The 25,878-nt window shown below is 36.6% G+C and overlaps 1 protein-coding gene and 1 long non-coding RNA gene across 2 annotated transcripts; one reads left to right on the forward strand and one right to left on the reverse strand.

The window, feature by feature from the left end:
- Window positions 1-16,352: 16,352 nt before the first annotated feature.
- Window positions 16,353-17,039, reverse strand: LOC132287056 (uncharacterized). Its single transcript, XR_009472924.1, has 3 exons — window positions 16,974-17,039; window positions 16,835-16,894; window positions 16,353-16,733 (listed from the first exon to the last, which is right to left on the reverse strand). It is a non-coding gene; the product is annotated as an uncharacterized LOC132287056 (long non-coding RNA).
- Window positions 17,040-20,732: 3,693 nt separating this feature from the next.
- On the forward strand, window positions 20,733-25,515 carry LOC132287088 (5-formyltetrahydrofolate cyclo-ligase, mitochondrial). The gene is made up of 7 exons (XM_059789588.1): window positions 20,733-21,061; window positions 21,230-21,370; window positions 22,710-22,874; window positions 23,889-23,930; window positions 24,026-24,071; window positions 24,528-24,598; window positions 24,703-25,515. The coding sequence occupies exons 1-7, from the start codon at window positions 20,770-20,772 to the stop codon at window positions 24,837-24,839; spliced, it is 894 nt and encodes a 297-aa protein (XP_059645571.1). The 5' UTR covers window positions 20,733-20,769; the 3' UTR covers window positions 24,840-25,515.
- The last annotated feature ends 363 nt before the right edge of the window (window positions 25,516-25,878 follow it).

Here is a 25,878-nt window from a genome sequence, read left to right on the forward strand (position 1 = left end):
TTTGCTTTTGTGGTTTCAGTTTTTCTTCTCTCTTTTTCTCTACTACAATATTAGGGTGTACATACATTTTGCCATGTTGGAGAGAGCATTTAAGTTCAAGCTTTGCATCTCCATGGAGCTCTCGGTTCACACTACTAGTGGTAATATTTTATTCGGAACTTTCTTTTTGGTGTTTGGCATCAGAAACACACACAGACTCGTCACAAAGTCTAAGACTTGAGAATACATAATTTTCAAGGAAATGTGGTAGCTCTGAAAGTCCAAATGATCTGAGTTGTATTTACTTGGTTGACCTTATGTTAATATTTTTCATAAATTAAGCTCTTAATTATTCCAACTTTTGCAGTTCCCAAAATTTTCAGTTTTCTTCATCCTCTAAATATTCAGTTTTTCTTTTGAAAGTTACTTTTCCAGAGAGGCCAACTGTCTGAACTACAGATGGAAGCTTAGTTATTGAACAAACCCCTTTCTGAGTTGTAATGTCCTTGATTTTGATAATATATATGTTTTTTCATGAAATTATTATTGGGTATGTAACTTATGTTGTGAAAATTATGGACATGTGTAGTTTTATAAAACTTTTATCAAATTTTTTTTTTAATTAAAAAAGAAACATTTATTTAAAATTAGTGAACAAGGTTATCAAAACCATTTGTTTTTGACATGCATTACTTGAAATATTTATAAAATTAGATCTTATATGCTAAGAATCTTTGATCTGTTTTCTGTTTCCGAATCATTGTTTACCTATTGCAATGAGAAATTAGATAGAAGGCAATATATCTTGATAAAAAAAACCTCAAACTTGCATTCTAATCCACATCTTTAAAGACTGAATGGTCTGCAAGAAGTTCACATATCTCACCAATTTGTGAAATCATACAAAACTAGCAAAACATATCAAGTTCAAATACAAAATTTGTCTTCATATATTTATAGTTCATTTTAGGTATAAAGAATCCCTGTAAAATCTTAAACTGTTCTCTTTTCAATCTTACTGCAGGCAAGTGGCATTGAAATTCAGCAGCTGTTGATGTCTCAGGCATGGTTTTACACCTCAATAGTCCAAACATCTTAAATTTAGAGGGAAAAACAGTCAACTAAGCAATGACAAGGGTGTGTTCTACATATAGTTCATGTACCTACTTGTACCTTTTTGATTGTTGAAACTTCAAAAATTGCAGTTCTGCTTAACTGTCATGCATGTCTTCATTGTTACAAGCTCCAAGGCCAATGATGGTCACATCTTGGAAGGTAAAAGAGGGAGCACATGGAGCTTCATAGCTGATGAATAAATCCAAACTTGGTGGACATAGTGGCTTGTAAATCCTCCAAATTTACTAGTCTGAATGATATTTGACTTTTATTTGAAACATTGCTTCATCTTTGGATGAAAGTTTTTATCTATGGTTGCATTAAACAGGAGTGTGCTTAATTTTATGTTCAAAAACATACTTATGAATCATTGCTTGTGGTAACATGCAGTGGAGTAAGTTGAGCATGGTGAAAAAAGTATTTAGGAGTTGAAGTAGCCATAAATTAAGATGATCATTAGTTTTTTTTTTTTTTTTCAATAAAGAAAATGGGACCATAATGTTTAAATTGAGAAAAAAAGAATATATAAATTGTAACAACCCAACCCAAACCCTTAACCGGGTCATGACCTGACCCGGAACCACCCAAGGGTAAAACGGTCTATTTGACCAATACCGCGTACTAAAGACTTTAATAATGTCTTAACACTCAATACAAACCACTTTGGTCCACTTGTGGTTGAAGAATTCAACTTAATCCTTAAACTGGTCCAATTATGGTTATAGGGGTAATTTGGCCTTTTTGGACTGTGCAACGCATCGGGAACCTTATAACTGTCTTCTAAGTCATAAATGATCATTTGGAATCGCTTGGAATTGAAAGAAAACAATTCGGTTCAATGTTGCCCATTTTAGGGCTAAAAAGGGTAAAAATGACATTTTAGACCATTCAACTCGTAACCGGGCGCAGCCATTAGGTCCCGTACATCCTAAAGGTCATGTAGGACCCACACGAAGAGGCTCGAAAGGATTAGAGAAAGTCAAAAAAAAAAAAAAAAAAAAAAAAAAAACAGTGGCTCGCTCCAAATAACGAACGCTCGCCCGCCCCTCAAAAGCGCTCGTGGGACATGTTAGGCACATCCGCGCGCGCTACGGCATGCCCCCATGTTGGATGAGCGCTCGTTCGCCCTGGTCGAGCACTCGACGCTGCCCAAAAATGGGGCTCCTTGCCTTTTTTTTTACCCTTGAAACCTGTTTTCGTCACGCCTTTTTGGTCGTTTTGACATTCGATACCTTCTCCCAACTCACTCCCATGCATTTGACAACATAACTCGTCATTTTAGACACATATAATCAAACATGCATAAGTATGGAAAATAAAATCAAGGCATCCATTTAAAACCTTTGAGTTACATCATTTACATTAAAACATAGTCCGATGGAATAAAGATACAAGTTTAGACCCTTCCAGTCACAATTACAATGTTTTACAAGAATTTACATTAACTTAAGCATCTAATACGAGATAATACAAATGGTGTTTCCATCAACCTAACTACACTTGTGAGGTTCCATCCTCAACCGCGTCATTGCTATAACCTGAAAAATATTAATGGAAGGGGTGAGCACGTGTAATGTTTAAGTTATTTTTATGTATATGTATATTAGTGGTGGGACCCACCACCACTTGCTTTTTAATTTAGTGGCCAAGAGGCCATTAAGCCTCATTAGTCTTTCTCTCCCCGACAGAAGCCTTCTGGTCTCACTTCTCTTATTTTTTCTTTTTCTTGCTTCATAAATTTCACTCTTTGATTGCTCTCTCATTTGTTCGAAATTTTGGATGCTGTTTGCGGCAAATTGAAGCCCACGACGAGATCTTCAAATCCATACCAACAATTTCAGCTTTTGGCTACTCTAGGGAGTCCAAAAATTGTGACCCATTTTGAGGGTTTGAAGTGAAAATTGGGGGTTTTGCATAACATAGAGGTAGGGGTCTCTAATTCTCACTACCTTGTGCCTTTGTGAGTCATTCTACCATAATTGTTGTCAAGCATAATCAATTTGATTAACTTGCCTCTTAAATGACTTGATTTTGTATATATAGCATGTGAGTATGTGAAATTATTGAATTGTATGCAAAATATGCTTGATTATTGGATTCTGTATATTATTGTGTTGATAAAATTGCTAGAAATTATTCATGGAAGTTTATGGAATTTCTCCTAGAATTATTGTAAAGTATGCTTAATATGTTAATTGTCATGCCTAAGTGTTTATTATATGGATGCATGCTAAATTGTGTAGTAGAACTTTTTTCTAATTTTTTTTTTTTGTTTTTGAAATGCTAAAAGCATGTGACATGCATCCATAACATTGGGCATAAAAGAAAAGGGGTACAATGTTTTGATAAGAATGAAAAAGGGAATTTTGGGGGAGAATTTAATAAAACGGTTTTTGAGAAAAACCCGGTCGCCGCGGAGTCACCAAAGGGCCGGTGTGTTAATATAGCCTAAAGAGAATTAGGGAGATTGCCTTAACGTGGTTAAGCTATCTGGGCCCCAAATGACGCTACGGAGGTACCAAAGGTCAGGGACAGTAGCCAATCCTTCTCTCATGTCGCTGCGGAGTCACCAAAGGGCGGGTTATATTAACAGTTTGTGAAGTAATAATGTTTTTCTGAAAATGGGGAGTGACATGTATAACATTGCATTCATGGCACGAGATTTATTTGGTTTGAACTTAGAATTGATATTATATTTTCCCGGCTTTGCATGACCTAAAATTCCTATTGTCCTATTCCTTGTTTGGATTCACGGGGACACAAGAGGTGTGTCATAGGCACTACCTACTGAGCAATTTTGCTCACCCCTTTTATTTAACATTTTTTCAGGAAACAGGAAAGAAGTGGTGGATGACATTCTACCACAGACTTAGTATGGATTAGAAGCTTATTTTGTTGTTTTTGTACTTGGGTCTCACTATTTTTGTAAGACTAAGCATAATGTATTTTGTACGACAACTTATGAACTTTTAATATTATAATTATACCTATGGGCTGTAACTTTTATATAATCTGTCTAAATGTTGTAAAGCATGGACATTTGATATTAATCTTGTATTTTGGGACTGTAATTATGATACCTGGATGATATAGTATGTGGTTGTACCACCATGGAATGTATTAGATGTTTATTGTGTTGTGATAGATTAAAAATGCATTTAAACAGGTTGTTGTAGGACAATTTTTAGCGAAGGTCATGCCGAATTTTTTTATATTATAAATAGTATCAATTTAGGGTCATTGCAAATTTGGTCTCAAAGCCTTAATTCGAAAACCATTAGGACGACGGGTAGAGGCCTACCTCTGGGAAGTCATTTGCATTGTTAATTCCTTATTTGCAAAAGTGTTTTGCTACGTGAAAAGGCATGCTTAACTGTTTACTTGTTTACGTGCTTATGTGCTTATATTAATGTGTTCATTGCATAGTATTGCATGCTAGGTGTTAGTATAGCATCCTTTTATATTGAGTTGTTCACGGTTGGACCTTAGTGTTATTGTTATTGAACTGTTTTCTTTGTTTTATAGAACGATGTCACGGCGTGAGGAACCAAGGGAAATTGGCCCTAGGCCAACAAGGGGTGATGTTGACAAGAGGTCAAGCTCTAATCCGGCGGAGCCAGTTAATGAGGACACACTTCTTAGGAATTTGATTGCCCCTAGAAGTGTTCCTACAGGGAGGGATAATGTGGAAGCACCCGTTGAAGAGGGTGAAAGTCCGGCGAAACTAGTATTGAATCGCTTGTTGCAGAGGGCCTTGAGGGCCACCATTGCTACTCAGCCGCAGCCGATACTGCATCTGGTACCACAACCGGTAGTGCAAGTAGAGGAGACGCTAGCACAGAAGTGTCTCAAGATTATTAAAGGGTTTTCTCAGTTGATGCCAGTGATGTTTGAAGGTGGTGCAGATCCCATGGTAGCGGATGACTACATGGAGCAAGTTGAAACTCAATTGACTTCTATAGATGTGACGGAGGATCACTTGAAAATCATCCTAGCCACTTACAAGTTCACAAAGGATGCCAAGTTTTGGTGGAAGTCGGTCACAAATCAGTATAAGATTGAAAAAATGAGTTGGGATAGGTGCAAAGAGCTTTTATGAGAAGTATTTTCCTGCTCCCAAGAAGTGGGAGTTAAAGGATCAGTTTATTGACCTTATCCAAGGCAATATGTCAGTGACAGAGTACGAGAACAAGTTCACTTCTCTTTCCCACTTTGGTCCAAAGATGGTGAGTGATGAAGTTGATAAGGTTCGGAAGTTTATCTCCGAGCTTGACTATAAAATAAGGCCGTTGTTAACAGCACAGGGCATCAAGGTTTATTCTGAGGTAGTGGAAAGAGCATTAATGCTAGAGGCGGAGGCCAAAGATAAAGATGCAAGAAGGGAACAGTGGAAACAAAAGAGGAATGCAGGACCATCTACAGAGGGACTTTCAGGGAAAAGGAATAGAGGTGGTTCATTTCAGTTTCAGGGGCAGCAGTCTGCACGATCTGCTCCTACCACTCCTTTGCCAGCTGGGTTTGATAGGAGTGGAGTCGTTTGCTTTCAGTGTCAACAACCTGGATATTACAAGTCCAATTGTCCCATGAGATTGACTTCAGTTTCTTCAGCTCTGAAGGCTTGTTATGGGTGTGGCCAGCAGGGCCATTTGATTCGAGACTGTCCGAGTCACGGAGCAGGCACCACTAGTGGCAGAGGGTCACGGTAGAGGCCGTCACAGTCGGCTACGGTTCAATCAGGTTTCAGACCACCGCCACCACCATAGTCTGCCATGTCTTCTCAGGGTTCATGACCAACTAGGACGGATACTCCTACTGTGTCGGCACAGCAGTCTGGTGTTCAGATTAGTAGTTCACAGGCACAGGCACCATAGGGACGTGTCTTTGCACTTGCACCGACTGATGCATCTCCTGGATCTTCAGTTCTCCGAGGTATATTTCCAGTGTTTGGTTCTTGGGCCCATGTTTTGTTTGACTCTGGTGTATCTCATTCTTTCATTTCATCATCATTTGCATTTGCATCGGGGTTAGAGATCAGTTTCATAGATCGGGCGTTATGTGTTGATACGCCAGTTGGGGTTTCAGTGTCTTTGAGCCGAGTTGTGCGGGATTGTTCCATTGTGATAGTCGGGCGGACCTTTGTGTTTGACCTTATCCTCTTAGAGATGACTAGCTTTGATGTCATTCTCGGGATGGATTGGTTAGCTTCCTTTCATGCCACGATCGACTGTTACAGAGGAAGGGTTACAGTTTGCACTCTTGAGGGAGACTGTTTCTTTTTCGTGGGAGATCGGAGTGATTCCCACATTTCATCATTTTATGGAGTTCGTGGATAGGCTAGCCTTATAGTTAAAGAAGATGATGTTGTGGAAGAAGATTATCCTGCAGTTGTTCGTGATTTTCTGGATATGTTTCCAGAGGATTTGACAGAGTTGCCTCCACACCAAGAAGTGGAGTTCACTATTGATTTAATGCCAGGTATCGCGCCGATTTCTATGGCACTGTATCGTATGGCACCAATTGAATTGGAAGAATTAAAGAGGCAGCTTGATGATTTGAGGATGAAAGGTTTCATCCGACTGAATGTGTCACCGTAGGGCGCATCAGTCTTGTTTGCTAAGAAGAAAGATGGTTCTTTGAGGTTGTGCATTGATTACAGGAAGTTGAATCATGCCACCATCAAGAATAAGTATCTTTTGCCAAGGATAGATGATTTGTTTGATCAGTTGACAGGAGCCAGTTGTTTTTCGAAGATTGACTTGAGGTTAAGCTACTATCAGTTACGGGTTAGGGATGAGGATATCCCAAAGACAGCGTTCCATACACGGTATGGATACTATGAGTTCCTTGTTAAGCCTTTTGGCTTGACTAATGTGCTAACGGCATTCATGGACTTGATGAACTGCGTCTTTCACGATTACTTGGACCAGTTTGTGGTAGTTTTCGTGGATGACATTCTCGTGTATTCACGATCTCGGGAGGAGCACGAGGTCCATTTGAGTATTGTTTTACAGATTTTGCAGGAGCATCGATTATATGCCAAATATGAGAAATGTGAGTTTTAGCTACAAGAGGTGAAATTTTGGAGGCATGTTGTTTCAGAAGGTGGAGTGTCAATAGATCCATCAAAGGTTGAAGCAGTTTTGAATTGGGAGTAACCCAAGAATGTTTTTGAGATTTGGAGTTTCCTTGGCCTAACAGGTTACTATCGGAGATTTGTGAAGGATTTCTCCCGTTTGGCAGCGCCTATGACCCGTTTGACCAGGAAAGGGATCAAGTTTGTCTGGAATGAAGCCTGTGAGTCATCTTTTCAGGAGTTGAAGACAAGATTGACTACAGCTCCAGTGTTGGTGATACCTGAGCATGGTTTGGGTTATGTAATTTATTGTGACGCTTCACATGATGGCTTGGGATGTGTGTTGGTGCAGGATGGTAGAGTAGTAGCTTATGGGTCTCGATAGTTGAAGACTCATGAGCTTAACTACCCTACTCATGATTTGGAGTTAGCGGCAGTTGTATTTGCCTTGAAGTGTTGGAGACATTACTTGTATGGTGAGAGATTCGAGGTGTACTCAGATCATAAAAGTCTCAAGTACCTTGTCTCCCAAAAGGACTTGAACAACAGACAGAAAAGATGGGTTGAATTCTTGGAGGACTATAACTTTGACTTGCAGTATCATCCGGGCAAGGTAAATGTGGTAGCAGATGCCTTAAGCCGAAAATCTTGTGAAACTTTGGCTAGTTTGGCATCCGAAAATGGAAGATGCTTAAGGATTTGGCAGAAATGGGATTGTATTGTTTTGATGACGATGTTGACAGTGAGCCAGCATTCTTGTTTAGTCTTATGGCTTAGCCTACTCTTGTTGTACGAGTGATTGAGTCACAGAGACATGACCCGGATTTAGATGCCATTCACGTTTTGATCTCCAGTGTTAAGATAGTGAAAGATTGGGCTTTGCATGCAGATGGGGGTCTACGGTTCAGGGGTTTGTTGGTGGTTCCCACAGGTTATCGTGAGGACGTCTTATGGGAGTTTCACACTTCCCGCTTTACAGTTCATCCAGGTGGTACCAAAATGTATCACAATTTGAGACGTCAGTATTAGTGGAATGGGATGAAGAAAGATGTTGTACAGTTTGTGACTAGATGCCTTACCTATCAGTAGGTGAAGGCCGAGCATCAAAGACCAGCTAGTTTGTTGCAACCATTACCTATAGCACAATGGAAATGGGAACATATTGCTACGGATTTTGTGACAGGTCTTCCAAAGTCACAGAGGGGCAATGAAGCTGTATGGGTCATCGTTGACAAATTGACCAAGACGGCTCACTTTTTGCCTATTAAGGCAACAGACGATGCAGAGAAGCTTGGTATACTTTATGTGAAAGAGATTATAAGGTTGCATGGAGTTCCAGTAACTATTGTCTTAGATAGGGATGCCAAGTTCATTTCGAAGTTCTGGGAAGGACTTCAACAAGCGTTTGGTTTAGCGTTGCATCTTAGTACGGCATTCCATCCACAGACAGACGGCCAATCGGAGCGTACTATCCAGATCTTGGAGGATATGCTTTGGGCATGTGTGCTCGACCTGGGTGGTAGTTGAGAAGATCATCTACCGCTTATTGAGTTTGCCTACAATAACAGTTATCAAGCGAGTATCCAAATAGCTCCATTTGAGGCATTGTATAGTAGACCTTGTAGGTCTCCTGTTTGTTAGACTGAGGTGGGTGAGACCACTGCCTTAGGACCCGACATAGTACTCGAGACTACTAAAAAGATTAAGCTGATCAGACAGAGGTTACTTATAGCTCAGAGCCGACAGAAGAGTTATGCGGATAAGCAGAGACGGCCGTTATCCTTTGAGGTGGGAGACCACGTTTTTCTACGAGTTTCTCCACAGAAAGAATTGATGAGATTTGGAAAAAGTTACAAGTTGTCGCCACGATTCATTGGACCGTTTGAGATTTTGGACCGAGTAGGAGAGGTGGCCTATAGACCTGCTTTGCTACCACAGTTGGACAGGGTTCACAATGTCTTTCATATATCGATGCTACGGAAGTATGAGCCGGATCCATCTCACATTTTGAGTTGAGTTGATGTGGACATTGATGAGGATGTTTCCTACGAGGAGGGACCAGTTCAGATCCTTGACACACAGCAAAAGGTGTTGAGGAATAAGACGATACCAATGGTGAAAGTTCTTTGGAGACACCACGGAGTCAATGAGGCTACTTGGGAGCTCGAACAGGAGATTCGCTCCAAGTACCCAGCATTGTTTTCTTCCTCAGGTATGTCTTGATTTCGGGGACGAAATCTTTTAAAGTTGGGGAAAATGTAATGTTTAAGTTATTTTTATATATATGTGTATTAGTGGTGGGACCCACCACCACTTGCTTTTTAATTTAGTGGCTAAGAGGCCATTAAGCCTCATTAGTCTTTCTCTCCCCAATAGAAGCCTTCTGGTCTCACTTCTCTTATTTTTTCTTTTTCTTGCTTCATGAATTTAACTCTTTGATTGCTCTCTCATTTGTTGGAAATTTTGGATGCCGTTTGCAGCAAATTGAAGCCCATGACGAGATCTTCAAATCCATACCAACAATTTCAGCTTTTGGCCACTCTAGGGAGTCCAAAAATTGTGACCCATTAAAATTGGGAGTTTTGCATAACTTAGAGGTAGGGGTCTCTAATTCTTACTACCTTGTGCCTTTGTGAGTCATTCTACCATAATTGTTGTCAAGCATGATCAGTTTGATTTATTTGCCTCTTAAATGACTTGATTTTGTATATATAGCATGTGAGTATGTGAAATTATTGAATTGTATGCAAAATATGCTTGATTATTGGATTCTGTATATTATTGTGTTGATAAAATTGCTAAAAATTATTCATGGAAGTTTATGGGAATTCTCCTAGAATTATTGTAAAGTATGCTTAATATATTAATTGTCATGCTTAAGTGTTTATTATATGGATGCATGCTAAATTGTGTAGTAGAACTTTTCTCTAATTTTTTTTTTTTTTTTTTTTTTTTTTTGAAATGGTAAAAGCGTGTGACCTACATCTATAACATTGGGCATGAAAGAAAAAGGGTACAATGTTTTGATAAGAATGAAAAAGGGAATTTTTGGGGATAATTTAATGAAACGGTTTTTGAGAAAAACCCGGTCGCCGCGGAGTCACCAGAGGGCCGGTGTGTTAATATAGCCTAGAGGAAATTAGGGAAATTGCCCTAGCGTGGTTGAGCTATTTGGGCCCCAAATGACACTACGGAGGTACCAAAGGTTAGGAACAGTAGCCAATCATTCTCTCGTGTCGCTGCGGAGTCACCAAAGGGCGGGTTATATTAACAATTTGTGAAGTGATAATGTTTTTTTGAAAATGGAGAGTGACATGCATAACATTGCATTCATGGCACGAGATTTATTTGCTTTGAACTTAGAATTGATATTGTATTTTCCTGGCTTTGCATGACCCCAAATTCCTATTGTCCTATTTCTTGTTTGGATTCACGGGGACAGAAGAGATGTGTCTTAGGCACCACCTACTGAGCAATTTTGCTCACCCCTTTTATTTAACATTTTTTCAGGAAACGGAAAAGAAGTGGCGGATGACATTCTACCACAGACTTAGTATGGATTAGGAGCTTATTTTGTTATTTTTGTACTTAGGTCTCACTATTTTTGTAAGACTAAGCATAATGTATTTTGTACGACGACTTATAGACTTTTAATATTATAATTATACCTATGGACTGTAACTTTTATATAAGCTGTCTAAATGTTGTAAAGTATGTACATTTGATATTAATCTTGTATTTTATGACTGTAATTATGATACCTGGATGATATAGTATGTGGTTGTACCACCATAGAATGTATTAGATGTTTATTGTGTTGGGACAGGTTAAAAATGCATTTAAACAGGTTGTTGTAGGATGATTTTTAACGGAGGTCATGCCGAATTTTTTTTTTATAAATGATATCAGTTTGGGGTCGTTACAGCACGGAGGCTCAGTAAGAGATGCCAACTTTGGACTCCATTGAGCCACATATCACACATACGGGATAAAAGAAAACCGGGATCATACTTGGGGTTTTCATAACATTTACTTCACAAATCAATCTCAACAAAAATGTTTAGGCATTTTAAAACAAGTATGCATAGAATGTAATACAATGAAATACCCCAAAATTTCCCAACCTTAGTCTCTACCAACTCCAAACTTGGCCTTTACCGGCCCTAAACTTGGTCTCTACCGACCCTAAACTCAAATTTTGAAAACCGCTAACTGACTTTACCGAGGCGAGATTGATTAGTTATCATTGGCCTCTAAATCGACGACCATATGGGACCTAGTAATCAACTTTATGTGTCCTAAACCGGCACGTGCTCCCTCTAGATCAAGTTAATACCGGAATCGCGAAATCCGGTTCCTTTTTATAAAATCATTTCAAAACCCTTTTCTTATTCTCCCTTTCCCACCATGTAATGCACATGTACCAATCTCATCAATTCAACTTCAATTTCATTTCCATACTAACAATGGTATAAGCATGATAATTTTTATGAACTAAGTACAAGCATGACATTTTCCATGAATTGAATACAAGCATGGCATTTTATATAATATAACCACAAGGAAGGATTTTTGTAAAAAACAATTATAAGCATGGCATTTTCCAAACTTTGGCAATAAGTATGCTCATTATAAAGATCATATCAATACAACCAAGCTAGCACTTAGCATCTAACATAGAATAGTGACTCTTTTAACACACATATGAGCATGCTTTCACACCTATCATCGTACCATCATCATCTAGCTCACAACTTCACATTTAGAGAGAATTTAAAAGAGATCAAAACATAATTACTCAATGAAAGACGAAGCTTAGAGCATTAGGAAACCCCTACCTCAATTTGGTGCAACCAAACAAGCCCTCAAGCCTAGCCAATTTTGAAATCCCACCAAGCCCTTTCACTTTGCCTTCTTTCTCTTCTCCAAAAACCCACTCCAAGCACCCCAAATATAAGCTTCAACAATGGAGGACATGCATGTGCATATAGATGTAAAGATATAGAGAGAGAAGATGACGAGATAGGGAGTGTGAATGGGTTACCCGAAATTGGAAAATCAAAGGAAAAAGAAAATGGGTCACTTGTCATGCATCCTTCCATGCCACAATTATGCCAAGTGTCCAACTTTGATCGGTTATTAGTTATGCACAAGTTACCTTTTTGCTCATGCCCTTTTCATGAAATGCCAAACCTATCCCCAAAATATCTCCTCTAATATATAGACATAGGTGTATGTATATATTTGTAAAATGACCATAATGTCCCTCAATGCAAATTGCCCAACCAAGAGAAGTTCCTGAGCTCGAAAATCACCCCGACTTCCAAAATATTCTAAATATAATCCTGTCAACTGTAATTCACTTAAAATAATTAAAATGCACTTCTAAAATCCTCGGCTCAAGAAAATCACCTAAACGGCCCTCGGGGCCCGCATGACAGGCAAAACGAGAAAGTGCACCTTTTCATTTATACAATTATATACACCTACAGAAATCAATCACAATTGTAATTACATGATTGTAGAAATTATTTAAGGAATAAGAAAACATATGACAACTATAGTTGACTAAGAATTGATTTATTTCCTTGAATAGTTCTACGATGATAGCCTTCATGAGATTCTCCATGATCTTCGGTGAATGTTAATTTATTTCCCTCAACACCTTCAACAGAATTTAAGACATACACCAACACATTTTACAATAGTAAACTTAAAAAAGATTTTCTCTTACAAATGGGATAAGTACATTAGGCGACCCTTTTTTTTTTTTTTTTTTATCCAGAGAAAAAAAAAATCGTGTTTCACCTTGCTCTATCCAGGTCTGTGTACCTTAACCATCTCGCCACATCTTCAATAATGGCTCACATTGCAAAAATTAAGCTAATGGTGAACGAGCAATTGGTGCGTCGCTTGCTACATTATAAAAAATATTGAAGATTTCAACAACTGAGTTGAGAGTAACATTCAACAATATTTGAGTTTGCGATTTAAGAAGGTATTTAGTTTGGTGGCTGAAATCCTAAACCCATCTTTTAGCTAATGCTTTGAGAGAAGACCGTTGACTTCCGCACATCCCAACTCCACATTACCTAATGTTTGCCTTATTTATCTGATTAATTAATTACTCTTATTACACTTACAGTTTGTTCAAATAAATTGCTCTCAATACTTTATAATTTTTTAATTTTTTGTCACTATAACAATATTCATATAATTTACCTAAGCATAACATCATCCACCCTCCAATAACATCATCCACCCTCAAATTTGATCAAGATTTGAGTATGAAAATGACACCTTACCAAGCCCAAAGGGTGGAACCACTACTTTGATTCATGACACCTCTCTCTCTCTTCACCTTGGTATCTCACCTTGATATCTCTCTTCACCAAGAAAAGAGAAGTCAATGATTTTGAAGACTAAGTACTTGCCCACAAATAAATAAATGTGTCAGTTTTGTATTTATTTATTTATTATTATTATTTTTTTTTTGTCAGCTAATAATTGATAAGGACCATTTCTCTTATATGGCACACTACCATCTTCTCTTTATCAAATTTGCCTCTACCCTACCAATGAGCACTAGTTTATATGATATAAGCACTTCTCCTCAAAGAGAGGTGAATATTCCAATACAATAGAAACAAAATATAGGGTAAAGTATAGTCACACTCTTTGAGGTTTGACAAAATAACATTCAGAAGAAACTTATCTGTTTTTTAGACAAATACACCCCCTGAAGGTTTAAAAATAGATAAAGACACCCCTTTACATGAAAAATTGACTAAATTACCCTTTGACCGTTTATGAGACTTTTTAATTTTACAATTTAATAAATTGGACCAATCTACCCTCATGAACAATTTATGCATTAAAAAAATAAAAAATAAAAACAAACTTTATATTGTTCATTCTTTTCTTTTTTTCTTTTTTACTTTATAAATGTCCTAACTTCTTAAAAATGTAGACGTCTAAAATGATTTTTTGATCCAATACATATATTTCAAATAAATTATATTTTGTTATTACTTCTTTTCTTTTTCTTTTTTATTTTTAAATTAAGATGCTTAATTCTTTCATCTAAAAAAATTAAACCAATATCTTTTCCTTAAAAATAAAAAATATAGTACCAATATAACTTTATGTATCTTAAATTATATATCAAATACTATGCATTTCCCAACATAAAAGGGAAAAAAAATAATAATAATACTAAAACAAAGGGAAAAAAAAATAATTAAAAAAAAAAAACAAAGGCATGCATAAAGTTATACTGGTACCTATTTTCTTTTATGTTGGGAAATGCATAATATTTGATATATAATTTAAGATGCATAAAGTTATACTGATACCATATTTTTTATTTTTAAGGAAAAGAGATTGGTTTAATTTTTTTAGATGAAAGAATTAAGCATCTTAATTTAAAAATAAAAAAGAAAATGAAAAGAAGTAATAACAAAATATAATTTATTTGAAATATATGTATTGGATCAAAAAATCATTTTAGACATCTACATTTTTAAGAAGTTAGGATATTTATAAAGTAAATAATAATAATAAAAAAAAAAGTGAACAATATAATTTTTTTTTTTTTTTTTATGCATAAATTGTTTATGAGGGTAAATTGGTCCAATTTATTAAATTGTAAAGTTAAAAAAGTCTTCCAAAATGTCAAATGGTAATTTGGTTAATTTTTTATATAAAGGGGTGTCCTTGTCCATTTTTGAACCTTCAGATGGGGTGTTTTTATCCAAAAAATAGATAAATTTTCTCTTAGTGTCTTTTTGCCAAACCTCTATGGATGTACTTTACCCCAAAATATAAAAAGAGTATGAGTTTGCTTGGACTTTAAAAGAAATAAAAATAATAATAATAATTTTGCCTCCCATGCATCCTCTCATCTATGATTGGCTATATTAGTTTGTTGGTTAAATTTCTAGACTTGTATGCTTCTGTTCATGAATTTAAAAGAGCTCGTGAGATGGACATAGAAGTAATTATTTTAAGGGATAATTTCACTGACACCCCCAGTAGTTTGGCCAAATATCAATCTAAAATATCTTTCGAAAATAACTATCACTCACATTACAAACATTTGCTCCGTTTTTCACTCACACCCCAAAAGTTAGTTGATAGGTATGTCAGACCACTTTTTACATGTAAAAAGACATTCTTACCCTTTGACTTTGGTTTGACCCATTTAATTATTTCTTTAATGATTGAAATGACATATTTATCCTCATTCAGATGACATATTTACCCTTCTTTGCCATTGAAATCAACTAACCGCTTCAGCCATTGTATATCTTGGCTCCAAAAGTAATTAGTGGTTGAAAAAGTTGCCTTGGCTCCAAAAGTGACTCAAAAAGTAGCCGTTGCAATTAAATGACTCCAAAGTAGCCGTTGGTAGTTGCATTATAAATACACACTGCACTTCTTCATACATGCGTGAACTGCTTGCACTTCATACATGCTTGAAGGCTCCAAAGAAAGGAATAAGGTGTGCATTTGGTAAGAAATTTTTTGTGAAATTGTAATTTTGTTTGTAACATGTAATTACAATTTTTTTTTACAAGTAATTCCTTTATAATTGTTTGTTGATTTGAACCTCATAAATGTGGAAAAAAAATGTATTTAAATTTGAGGGTGATATTTTGAAAAATATTTTTAACCTGTAATTACAAATTATATTTTTGAATATGTAATTGCCAATGCCAATATTTTTTAACCCGTAACATGTATATTTTCAAGTAAACAGGGGCAATCAAGTGTGTGTTGCCAATGTTCAGAACTAAAATATGTTCATGTGGAAGAAGAGCAGCATTGAGGGTATCTCATTCAGACAAAAATCCTGGAAGACACTTCTACAATTGTTATAATGGAAGATGCGCATACTTCAGATGGTTGAGTCTTGAGGATGTACTTGCACCTGATGTGAATGCTGCTAATGTCAATGATGGAATCAGGAATGACATTATAGATGGTTTAATATCTTTGATGAGGTCAATTGTGTATGCAAGCATGGGCATTTGTATTATAGCTGTCCTAACAATGTTCATTGCCTTTCTATCTAAATAAAATAATTAGTGTTCTATTATAATCAGTATATAGTAATGCAACACAACTACAATATCAAAGCATGCATACGGCCTTTAACTAAGTCAAAACCATTTTTCAGATCAAAATATAATCCATCAAATATCACAAACTTTAAAAGCCAAAAAATACATCCCTTCAAATCCATTACCAACAGCCACATAGCTAAGTTTAAATATCTCTTCAAATTCATTACAAAACTTTCAAAATAACCAAAAAGGTATTCCCCATTACATATCATTACTTGCATAACCCAAAAGTATCCCCCATATCTACTTGCATAACCTAAAAAACTGTGTTGTGTGTGAAATTTAGCCTGTGCAAAAAATTATGTTAGCACTGTGTAAAAAGTCATGTTTACCATAGACTATGTCATAATTCCTGTTGTAGGAGGTAGAGTGGTGCAACATGGAGTCTAAATGCCTTATGTTGCTCTTGCTGGTTCCATAAATATTAAAGTTGAACCCTGAATAACAAGGACATAAATATAAACATAAACTGAAATGCACAAAACTTTATAAATTATTTTGTTAAATGAATAATCTCAGACAAATATGAATAATATACCTGAGTGCCTTGTGCTGTTGGTGGTGATGCTACTGTTTCTGTTGCCCTATTTGTTGAATCCTTAAATGAAAACAAAGCTTCATAATTTATACCTATACCTGTTAAAATGAATAATACCAAACATATATGAATTATATACCTGAGTGCCTTGTGTTATTGGTGTTGTTGCTGCTGTTTCTGCTGCCATACTTCTTGAACCCTGAAATGAAACAAAGGTTCACAATATAAATATAAACTGAAATAAAAAAAAGTTTTACAATATAAATCAAAACTTTAAGAGATGAATTAAATACCTAAAAACCTTGTGCTGCTGCTCCAATCCTTCTTGATCTTCTTGGTACACTTTTCCTCCTCCTTACTGTTGAGGCTGTTGATGATAATGGGCTTGTTGTTGCATTTGCTTTTGCTGCTTTCACTTGTGCTGCAGTATGAGCCTTTTCACATCCCCTCTTGTTGTGTCCAAACACACCATATATGCTGCAAGTGATAACACTTGACCTTCTAGTTGCTTCTGGTTCACCAACTTCCCTCTTTCTTTTCACTCTAGGTCTGCCTATTGGTCTTTTGAGAACTGGTGGCTCTAATGGTGCTTTGTCAACCTCAGTCCACATAGTGTCATAGTGCAGTGGGTGTATAAAAGTACTGTAAGTCTTTGCATATGTACTCTTGCTGTAAAAATCTGAACAAAAACTCTCAAAATCATGCCTTATGTGTGTAATAGCTGCACATGCATGCTTGCAAGGCACTCCAGACACTTGCCATTCCCCACAACAGCAACTCATCTCACCTAGGTTCACAATATAAGACGTGTGTATCCATTTGTGTAATTTGATACAAATTCCCACCAGGCCAAATCAGTTCACATGTAGCAGCTTTAGAGATGTTAGAATTCAATTTGTTCCTAGCTTTTGGCACTATTGTATTTGTCCACTCTACTATCCTTTGAAATATTTTACCAAACTTGGACATCAGCTTTTTTGCTATGCTTTCCAGAATTCCAGTGATTGGTTTTTGTCTGATATTCCCAAGCCAAGAATTAAATGACTCCACATGATTGTTGGTGATTGCCTACAGTTGCCCCATTGCAGATTTGAATTCTAATTGATTATATGCATTAACAGCTGCCCAGAATAAACTTTTATATTTCAGACCAGGATATTTTGTCCTAAAATTGGCATAGATATGCCTGCAACATCTCCTAGTTAGTGCCTATGGAAAAATATCAGAAATAGCTCCCAAAATTCCCTTTTGCCCATCTGACATAAAGGTCCAAGGAATAGCTCCAGCTGTATCACCAAGGAACTTGTGCAGGTGATCTAAAAACCATTTCCAACTGTCATTTCCTTCAGATTCAACAATGGCAACAGCAAATGGATACAACCCATTATTTCCATCAAGTCCTATAGCACTAAGTAAAGTACCCCCAAAAGGTCCCTTCAAGAAACATCCATCAATACCAATAAATGGTCTGCACCCATTAACAAACCCATTCTGACATGCAGCAAATGATTAAAAAATTCTCTTAAATCTTTGAGGCTCATCTGCATTTTTCCGTATGAACAATAAACTAGCTGGATTTGTTTTCATCACCTCAGCTGCAAACTTCCATAGCTTTCCATATGACTCAGTATGACTCCCTTCAATCTCCTCTTTTGCTTTCTTTTTAGCCCTCCAACAACTCATACCAGTAATAACTGTAAGAAATTTCTCTCCAACTTCTTGTTTCAAATCCTTTATTGAAATGTCAGGATTTTTTTTGAACCTGTCTAGAAGGTTTTTTGCTATAAATGTAGAAGTCACACCTTTGTTCTTAAATGTTCTGATGCAGCAATGTTCTGGGCCAACTCTTTTTCTTATAAAACACATTTTGTCAAGTAATAGGATTGCATGAATTCCCCAATTGCAGCCTGCATTCCCACAGTGTCAGGTAGTTCTTTCCTTTCATTTTTTTCCCTCACAAGTTTAAAACATTTTTGAATAGAATATTCTACCAAGACATCTCTGAAGTGGTGGATACTATCAAAGAGATGGTACTTCTCAAATACAATTTTACCACCCTCACCATATTTAAATGGCTTTCCCTTCAAAGCTCTGTGTAAATACTTCATAGTTATATTTCTATATTTTCTGTTTCTAATTTTATTTTTTCCACTTTGACTCTCACATGTCTCTCTTTCTTCCTCACTTTCACTTTCTCCACTGAAATCGTAATCCTCACTATAATCAGAAAACTCACCATCACTATGGTCTGAAGTCTCCTTCTCCAACTCAATATTATCCAAATTGTCATCTCCCAAATTATTAGCTCCCCTCCCTCATGAACACCAGTCTACTCTTCATCATCACTGTCAGAAAAACTATACTGAGAATCTCCTTCACCACCATCACTCCCCTCATCATTCCTATCATCATTCATCTCATCATTCCTCTCCTCATCACTCCCCTCATTTGACATCACTGTTTCATTTGGAATGACTTCCTCAACATCACTGTCTCCTCCCACCTCAAAGGCATTACTAGAGCCTGCACCATTACTACAAGAAGCTAAATAATACTGAGCAATTTCAACAAATACATTTATATCCTTACAGCCCTTCATCAACTCAAACATGATAATTACATCTTCGTCTAGTTCTAGCAATATTCTATCAGTACAATCAGGAATTTGAAAATAAATATTAAATGCCATAGAACCTTTCTCATGACACACTTCATCATGTAGCAAGTAGGTAACATGAGTATTCGGTGACAAATAACTATACTTATCAGGATTAATGTTCCCTATGACATATATGTGTCCCTCATAGTGAACAATGATATCATGCAAAGTATTAGATGCCATTTGAATCTGCCAATAAAAAATAAAATAAAAAACAAATAATCATGCTAACAAACAAAACTAATTGCTAATAGCCAAAATAAAGAATGGTAAAAGTAATTGCTAACAATCAACAAACCTTAATCTAACAAAAATAAATATGTTAAAAGTAAACCCAAATGTAAACCCTAAAATGACCTAAAATTTGGGTTAATAAACCCTAATTTTGGGTGATTTCAGAGATAATTAACCTAAAGCAGGGTTAATCCAGCAAAAGCCCCATCAATTAACCCTAATTAATTATGGGGGTTTTGCTAGAATTAAGGTTAATTACACCATCTTATTCCACGAAAAAAGAAGATCTTAATTGCATAATAACATGCAAAAAAGAAAACAATAACATGCAGAAAACAAAACAATAACATAGCAATGATTAGATTAGGGTTCTTGGAAAAAAAAAACAAAACCTGAGATTAACGTGCAAATGACTCTGAAATGGGTCAATTGTACATGAAAAAGACCTGAAATGGACTTGATCGGCGGTACACAGTTGGATGAAAGGTATATGGCTCTGGAACTACGACTCTGAAACTAGCTAGGGTTTCATGCTTTTGTTAATCTATGGGTCGCATCTGTAGAGAAGAGAGAGTGTGGTTTTGATCTGTAGAGAAAATAAAGAATGGTTTTCATCTGTAGAGAAATGAGAGAGTGGTTTTGATCTGTAGAGAAGAGAGAGAGATAGACAAGCGTCAGATACAGCTAGATATAGAGGAGAGATAAAGTGTCTTTGTGTATTGGCGGGAGAGTGGATAGGTGAGAGTTTAATGAGGGGTATAAAAGTCATTTACCTTATCTAATATTTTGTATTAAATCTGATTAAAAATTAAGGGCAAATATGTCTTTTCCCACGTTTTTAACGGAGCTAGTGACGGAAAAGCGAAATTGGACCTAACTGATAGTTATTTTTAAAAAATATTTTAAACTGATATTTGGCCAAACTACTGGGGTGTCATTGAAATTAACCCTTATTTTAATTACTTTAATGCCACAATACACAAAGACAAGGCATGGACTATTTTATAATTATTTTAATAACACTCTAAAATGAGGACGACACATGGGCTTTAGACAAAGGGCGATTGAGGTCGCGGTGCTGATGATCCACCCGTGCACGATAGCAACAGCGGCCGCGTCTCACTCACTCTTCTTCACCCGCTCCGCTATCGTACGCCCTCCGCCCTTCTACGCATCTCTTTCCACCACCACAATGAACAATCCAGAGCAGAGCACAACCACAACCACAACCACAACCTCTCATCTCGATGCCGTTTTCAAGCAAAAACGGGTCCTCCGATCCAAAGTCAAGAAGGATCTCAAGGGTATGGACCCTATCCAAAGATCCCAAGAAGGTACTCAATCTATATATTTACATATACATATTTGTTGATGATATTATTTGTTTTGTATAGGATATATTGTCACTTTTATATATATGTATATATATATATATATATATATATATAGTGTTTAGCATTTTGGTGCGAAAGATTTATACCCATTTGCTTCTTTTTGGTCAGATAATGCAATTCAGAGTGTTGTTCTGGGAGCTCCATGGTTTAGGTCTTGTAAGAGACTGTGTGCTTATATAAGCTGTAGTGCTTTGCGAGAAGTTGACACATCAAAAGTGTTGTCTGAAATTCTACAGAACAAAGCAAAAGGTGAGTTCTGTTTTCTATTTGTAGCCTTCACTGCTTATTTTTATCTATTACCCAAATGGGGATTCTGCAAATTTGTTCGGCTTGTTTGGTTGCATAGTTGTTAAACCAAAAAAGCCACACGCTCGTCAAGGCTTGGTTAGAGCACCTCAATCTACTATGCGTCGCCCCTCCTTCAATCAGGCTCACATAAAGTCCTGAGACTCACACTTTTTATTAGGCTCCAAGCTAAAATAAGGGTGCGCCTTGTATTTTTTAATCAATTTATTCTTATCATTTTCTTTTTTACTTGATGACTAGATAATTAAAAGGTTCTATATCATATATCTTGTTGTATGAAATATTTGACAAAGTTCATAACTTTATAGTTCATTACTTACATTCACTGCAATTACTGTTTGATTATAAATATATACTGTATTTAAATATGCATTATTATATACACGCGTACTTCGATTAGGCTCGCACCTTATATTGTGCCTTACGCTTAGGCTCCAGAAGACATTTGGCGCCTTAGTGCGCCTTAAGCCTCTAACAACTATGAATTGGTTCTCAAGAATTCAAGAAAACAGAAAAAAAAATGTTTTTAGATAAAGACAATTAATCCGAAAACAAACCTTCTTTTTAACTGTATTTTCATTAAACAGTTTTCAAAAACTGTTACGAGATCACCCCAAGGACGCCTTCGGCATCCAGTGGTCATAGACCGACCATAGAACCCTGTTCAATAAGTGGAATGCATTAGCTGTCCACTCTCACTTTGGGCAGTAAGGGTCGAAAAAGGGCAATCACTCCTTAAAACGAGACCAAAGAGTCGGGCGGAAAAGGGTGAAAAGCTCTCCGTTCGATCCTTCGCAACCACAAGAATCCTTAGTTAGAATAGGATTCCAACTCTCCGAATTGTAATCTCTAATGAAAAATATAGGCAAAAGCTCATGTCATGATAGAATCCTGCGATGTATTGGTGATTGGTATATAACACAGCCTGAGTAGTAAAATCATGGGCTATGAAATCTTGACATATAATGGAGCATGGTTGTCACATGATTGTTCTTCTTTAGGGAATTTCTTAGAGGGATATTTTTGGATTTATTCTCCAAAGTTTTTTTAATTTGTGTGTGTGCTGGTTAACTTTACCTTGGTCTTGGATAGGGTTATTAATGTGAGACAGATTTTTAAATTTTGTTTAAAAGTGTCTTTGCAACCTTTTCCATGTAAGTGGCAGTTTGTAACTGTTCTTCCAATAGATATCTTGGTAAATCAATTATTTATTTTGTACTTCGAAACTTAACATGTATTTTGTTCTTTGATTGTAATTCTTACAAATCATTTTCAACTGAAGATGGTCATTCGCAGATGGGAAAAACGCTCTATGTGCCGCGGGTGGAGGACCGGAATTGCCACATGCGAATGCTCCACATCTCAAGTATTGACGATTTAATTGCTAATTCAATGGACATCTTAGAACCAGCTCCAGTAGATGCCGAGGGAAAGGAACGTGAAGACGGTAACTTTCTGATTTCCCTTTGTGTTGCAATAGGAACTTAGACGAAACATTGAGTTCCTCTATTTTAGCTGAACTTGATCTACCGGTTGCCTCTGTTTCCCATCATGTCCTGCACTTTTTAAGGCTCCCCTGGATTGTCAAAAACAGGATGGGAGCTAAATTCTATCGTTGTTAAGTGTTCTGGAACTCAAATTGATTGAATCTATTGTCTCACAACTTTACAGTTTTTATTTTTTATTTTTAAAAAAACTTACTATTGTGTCTGCTGGATTTTATCAGAGTTCTTGAGTAATAATGACGAACAGTGGTTATACAATGCTATTGATTTGTTTGTCCCTGATTTTGGACAAAATACCATGGAGTATAACATTATTTTGTAGGATGTGCTTTACATATTTGCCCAGAAATGCGAGAGAGGGATAGACAGTAGCAGATTCGGTATCAGAATGTCAGTCTCAGTTTGCTAATTGTATTTATTAAAGAAAGAAAATGAACAAGCTAATAGAAATATTCTTCAGTCTTTGGGAGTTGAAAATCTTATCTTTTAGTGCATCAAGGCAAACCAAGACTCGTGAAGTATATTAAGACGATATTTCTATACTTTCTTAGGAGCTTCAAAACTCTCTTCACCTCATGGTACAAACCCCATCCTACTTGTTATGAAGCATTCTCCTCAGCAAAGTAAAAATTTAAATTTCTTATAACTACATTTGTGGTTTAGATTAGGATTTGTATTTGTTTACATCTTTTTCCCTTGGAATTTGTACCAATTACTATATGTCGGTAACTGCTGAAAGGGGGTGGTAGATTAACTACTTCTAAGAATCTAATGGTTTTCCTTAGTAATAGCATACACTAGCCGAAGAAATATGCTGCTGTCTCATGCCGAATGAAGCTCGGGTGGGGTTCACATGATGTCATCTCATTTCTTTTTCTCTTATTCACTTATTTTGGCAAACTTTTCCAGTCCTCTTAGGCAAAAAATATCATTCGATCTCCTTTATTTTCTTGCAGTTATGTTGGCAAATGATCCAGTAGATTTGCTCCTATTACCTGGTAAATAATTCTGTCCCGATCTCTTAATTAACTGAACAAGTTCCAAGTTGGAAGCAAGAACCGTTAGATCACATTTGTCTTGACTCTGTTTGCAGGACTTGCATTTGACAAAACTGGAAGACGCTTGGGCCGTGGTGGAGGGTAGGTTTATGCATCTTGACCTAATTAAAATCTGAGTCCAGACTTACCAATATATATATATTTGAGTTCGGTCTCTGAAGTAGCACCGGATTGAGCTGCTCATTATTGTTAACAAACTTTTCTGTTTCATCTACCATATTAGTATTCTTTTGTGAGTTGTGTTTTTTGATAAATAATTTTTTTTCTTCTTTTTGTTAGGTAAATACTCACACACACCCACAAATGCCGACTATGGGTCTCGAACCCCTCACCTCCCCTTTGAGGGAGGAGAGAAGTATTCTTTTATGAATATTATTTACTCAAACGAACCAGCTTTTTGCTTCTCTTTAGCTGTGATCACGAAATTGTGTAACCATGTGTGCGTATTAAATTTTTTCAATGTTTTATCCATAGTCATTAACATCTTGCTTTGATTTTCCATTGTACATGTTGACATATTTGGTGATACGTCAAAAGTTATTATGATACCTTCCTAATGAAATACCAAGAGCTTGCAAATGAGCGTAAATGGAAGAAACCTCTCCTTGGTATGTATCGTTCTGCTGCTTCTATAAGAAGAATCAACCCCTTAATATAGTCGGATGCATTCTCTTGTTTTCCGTCTAGTAATGTGTTTGGCTCTTGTTTGCAGTTGCCCTGTCTTATTCGGTGCAGATAATGGATGAGGGAGTTATACCAGTCACTCCCAGTGATGTTCCGGTGGATGCTCTTGTATCTCCATCCGGTGTGATCCCCATTACCCCTGCTGCCTTGGAGAAGTTTCACTGAGAAAAATCTCTTCTTTTCATTCAACCCATTAAAGTGCTTTCTGAGGACAAGCAGAACCGACTTCTAACAATGCGGTTGGCGGATTTTAGTAGTTTGTCAGCCTCTGAGCTGTTGAAAGGATTTGTAACTCTGTTTTAGCCTGTGCTATCATGGGGATCGGTAGATTTTTACTTTTGCTATTCCTAAGATAACATTGATTGTATGTTCACAAACTTTGCCTATTAGAGGAACAGCAAAATGTCGATATGGATTCAGAAAAAGCCATACCCAAAATTTGTTCCCTTTAATTAGGGATGCTGGGAGGTGAACTAGGTATGGACTTGAACGTTCGACCTTATTTGCACAATGGTTGCCCTTGGATTAGAACCCGTTATCGCGCTTCTCTGATGCGTAATTGAGAGGGGCTTGCAAACTTGAAATTTGGTACTATTCAAAAGTTGTTTCCATGCTTTCATGTTCTGGAATTGGAGGATTCGTGCCTTTGAGTTTCAGATGTGTAATTTTACAGATCAATTGGAGGGTATGCCATTTCAACATAGTTATTTTGTATGCTACATTTCTTTATTTTGTACTTGTCTAATAGTGTCCTTTCGAGAGGAAAGCTCTTGTAAATGTATCATTCTGTCTCGCAAATAGGTTCCCCAATAAAATGGACAAAACACTGAATTTTCCACAAGTCAAACACTGAGGTTGTTTGTTTGTCATTGTCAAATTCATGATAACGGTACGAATGCAATGGATGATTTCTCAGGTGTGACAACTCAATCTTGCAAAAAAAGTCAAAACTCAATAGGCAACATTTTCTTGCTCCAAATGCGTGACAGATCAACCTCTTATTATTGTGTCAACGTTCGCCTCGCCCTTAAAACTCAATCCTCCAACCAATTTAAAAATACCAAAAGTGCATTTGCATTATAATACTGTAGCCTTTCTTTCCTATAGTTGGTCTTTCTTTATGATTTATGACATTTTTTACCAAGACTAATTAGGGTAAAACCGCTCTCGTCACTTGCCAAAAAATAAAAAATAAAAAAAATTG

Source organism: Cornus florida, unplaced genomic scaffold (genome assembly GCF_030987335.1).
Source record: "Cornus florida cultivar Cherokee Brave unplaced genomic scaffold, ASM3098733v1 CherokeeBrave_3.0.0_Hap2_Chr11, whole genome shotgun sequence".
In the NCBI taxonomy this organism is placed as follows: Eukaryota; Viridiplantae; Streptophyta; class Magnoliopsida; order Cornales; family Cornaceae; genus Cornus; species Cornus florida.

Bases quoted from the DNA above. Each gene is read 5' to 3' on its own strand.
- LOC132287088 (XM_059789588.1), top strand. From the start codon at position 20,770: ATGGGCTTTAGACAAAGGGCGATTGAGGTCGCGGTGCTGATGATCCAC. The intron at 22,875-23,888 runs GTAACTTTCTGA...ATTTTCTTGCAG, and splicing joins GGGAAAGGAACGTGAAGACG to TTATGTTGGCAAATGATCCA. The intron at 24,072-24,527 runs GTAGGTTTATGC...ATACGTCAAAAG, and splicing joins CGCTTGGGCCGTGGTGGAGG to TTATTATGATACCTTCCTAA.